The sequence below is a fragment of the Rhagoletis zephyria genome, unplaced genomic scaffold, assembly GCF_001687245.7.
Source record: "Rhagoletis zephyria isolate East Lansing unplaced genomic scaffold, Rhagoletis_zephyria_1.1 Rzeph_scaffold_00025, whole genome shotgun sequence".
Taxonomy (NCBI): domain Eukaryota; kingdom Metazoa; phylum Arthropoda; class Insecta; order Diptera; family Tephritidae; genus Rhagoletis; species Rhagoletis zephyria.
In genome coordinates, this window is record NW_016157109.1 from 876,483 (window position 1) to 879,730 (window position 3,248).

At 40.2% G+C, this 3,248-nt stretch overlaps 1 protein-coding gene across 1 annotated transcript; it reads left to right on the plus strand.

Moving 5' to 3' along the window:
• The first annotated feature begins 1,988 nt into the window (after positions 1–1,988).
• On the plus strand, positions 1,989–2,975 carry LOC108362913 (uncharacterized). Its single transcript, XM_017616067.1, has one exon. The coding sequence runs from the start codon at positions 1,989–1,991 to the stop codon at positions 2,973–2,975; it is 987 nt and encodes a 328-aa protein (XP_017471556.1).
• The last annotated feature ends 273 nt before the right edge of the window (positions 2,976–3,248 follow it).

Below are 3,248 nucleotides of genomic sequence, written 5' to 3' on the forward strand. Positions count from 1 at the left end.
TATACAAATGTATAAACAAACCAAAGATTTTGATAAATAAGCCATATACATATTTCAGTATTGGCCAATACAATGGCCCCCATCTCAAAGTGATATTGTTCGCCACTTATGTTTATTTATTTATTTTTAGGAATTTTCAATTAAACTACAGTTGATTCTCTAACAAAATACATATAAACCCAAGTTTAAAACTTTGTAGAAAACTACAAAAAAAAATCAACAAATTTCAAAATTTCAAAATTTTTTCTCAGCAGTGTTAGAATTTTTTTGAGTACACAGTTTTATGGCCCATTCAATTTTAGTATAACAATGTGCAAGTTTCAAGTAGCAAAATATTGTGACGAAAATGTGTAAGAATCTTAGCTTTGAGAAATCTGTCATATCTTTATGAAAATTTTCCAGAATTTGAAAATCATTCGTTGAATAAAGAAGCAATTTTCCTGTGTTACAAATCTTGGTTACTTTTTATTCGATTAGCAATTAGATCGATCCTAAGGAAATACGTAACAATTGGTGTCAGGAGTGAGATTGCTAAACGAATACAAGTTTTAATATGGTAAGATTTGACGATTTGAGAATCCAACAACTCAAGGCTGAATTGGAATTGCGTGGTCTACCAACGAATGGGAATAAACTNAGATCGATCCTAAGGAAATACGTAACAATTGGTGTCAGGAGTGAGATTGCTAAACGAATACAAGTTTTAATATGGTGAGATTCGACGATTTGAGAATCCAACAACTCAAGGCTGAATTGGAATTGCGTGGTCTACCAACGAATGGGAATAAACTTGAGCTGCAAGCACGGTTAAGGAAAGCTGTAGAAGCCGAAGGGTTAGATGTTGGCTGAGAACACCAAGCAAATGGCTGAGACCTCGAAGGAAATGGTTATAAGCTTAGAAACCCGAATGGCTGACAGTTTGAGTTTGAAATTGGCTGAGAATTCTTCGCAACTTTTGGCTTCCTTTAGCAAATATACAGCAGAGATCGGTGAGAAAATTAGAGAAATTGATGAGCAAGTTAAAGCTGTTGAGGGAAATGTCGTCGAGAAGTTTCAGGCAATCGAAGAAAGAGTTGGGTCTTTAGAAAATCATATTCGAGAGAATGCTCGTGCAGCGACAACCACGGTTGCTGGTGCGATGAAATTTAAACCTCCTCCTTATGATGGGACTATTCCTTTTACAATTTTTAAGAAGCAGTTTGAGTCGGCGGCAATAAGCAACAATTGGGGCGACGCAGATAAAGCAACTGCTTTAATACTTTCGTTGAAAGGTTCGGCAACGGAGGTTTTGCACACAGTACCTGTGGAAGGGCAACGCAATTTTGCGACAGTAATGAATACACTCGAAAGGAAATTCGGTAGTGTTCACCGAAAGCAGATTTTTCAGATGGAATCGCTGAATCGGTGGCAGAAACAAGGCGAAACGTTACAGGATTTGGCGACAGAAATTGAACGCTTAGCTCATTTGGCAAATGAGGATGCTTCCAATGAGTTTATCGAACGTATGAAGATTCAATCGTTCATGAATGGCATACGGGATGTTGACACGAAGCGGGCAACTTATGCCATGCCGAAATCAACGTTTGCGGAAACGGTTGCACATGCATTGACTCAGGAAACGGCCACACTGTTGAGTAGACGCATCGTGTAGACGTCGCAGAAAACGAGCTGCAAACGGTTTGCAATACTCTTAAATCGCATTTATCAACGCCGAGGACTCAGAGGAAATTCGAAGGTACTTGTTTTAAGTGTGGAAATAAAGGACACATTGCGCGAAATTGTTTTGTTGGAGGAGGACAGTCATCAAATCCTCAGCAAAATAGAGCAAGCAATGATAACACTGCGCAAATCTCGTTAAACTAAATCGAACCAGCTGGAGGGGGTGCAAGCTGGTTCCCACAACTGAATACCCCACAATCACAATTTCGCAAATCGGTAGGAAATCGAGTAATATAACGGTAAGAGGATGTATAGACGGGGAGGAGCGGATGCTGACATTGGACACAGGTGCATCACATTCCATCATTAAGGCGGGGTTGGTTAAGAAGGAGGTTAAGCCACTTATTGGTGCAAAGCTGCGCACCGCAACTGGTGAAGAAGCACTATTAATAGGTGAGTTAACTTGTGATGTAACTATTGGGAATGTGAAAGTTTCGCATGTTTTCATTGTGGCGGATATTGCTGATGAAGTTATAATTGGAGTAGATTTCTTAACCGACCATGGCATAAGTATCGATTTAAGAAGTATGACAATGACAATTAACAACATGGAAGTAAGGCTAAATTCTGGTTACGATGAGTCGCACAGAGTTCGAGAAGCACTTTTGGTGGATAGTCAACAAATTCCACCAATGTCTGAAGCAGTTATTTGGGCAAAAATTAATGCAGATTGGGGGGAAAACCAGTTGTGGTTAATCGAAGCGGCAGAAAATTCGACACCGGACGTGTTGATTGCAAAAACTCTAGCAAAATCGAATCCAGATGGACGTATTCCAGTAAGAGTCCTTAATGAATTTAAATCCCCGATAAAACTCTTTAAAGGCGCTCTGTTGGCGGAATGCCATGAAGTAGAGGCTATAATTAATTGCGAGGCGGTTCCTGAAAATCAGCGTGTTGATGTAAGCAAAATGCATAAGGAGATAGACGATTGGACAAAAGGGTTGGAGCCGCTGGAAGCTGAAAAAGCAAAACAATTGCTACGCAAATATTGTGGTATATTTGATAAGAATGGATCCAAACCAGGCAGAACCAACATCGTAAAACATCGGATTTATACAGGTGATGCAATGCCAATTCGACAGCCTCCACGAAGCTTGCCATTAGCCAAACGTGAAGTTGTTAGCCAAATAATTCATGATATGAGTGAGAGCGGTGTGATCGAACCTTCAGCTAGTCCATGGTGCTCACCGGTAGTACTCGTCAAGAAGAAGGAAAGATGCGGTTCTGCGTTGATTATCGTAAATTTAACGATGTAACCAAGAAGGATAGTTATCCTTACCGAGAATCGATGATACTCTGGATTCACTAACTGGAACGGAATGGTTTTCAACCCTTGATTTTAAAAGTGGCTACTGGCAAGTGGAGGTTCATGAATCGGATGAAAACAGCATTCAGCGTTGGGGAAGGTTTATGGCAATTTTCGGTAATGCCTTTTGGATTATGTAATGCTACTGCCACTTTCGAAAGGCTCAAGGAGCATGTGCTAAAAGGGCTCCATTGGAAAACCTGCTTGGTTTACCTCGATGATA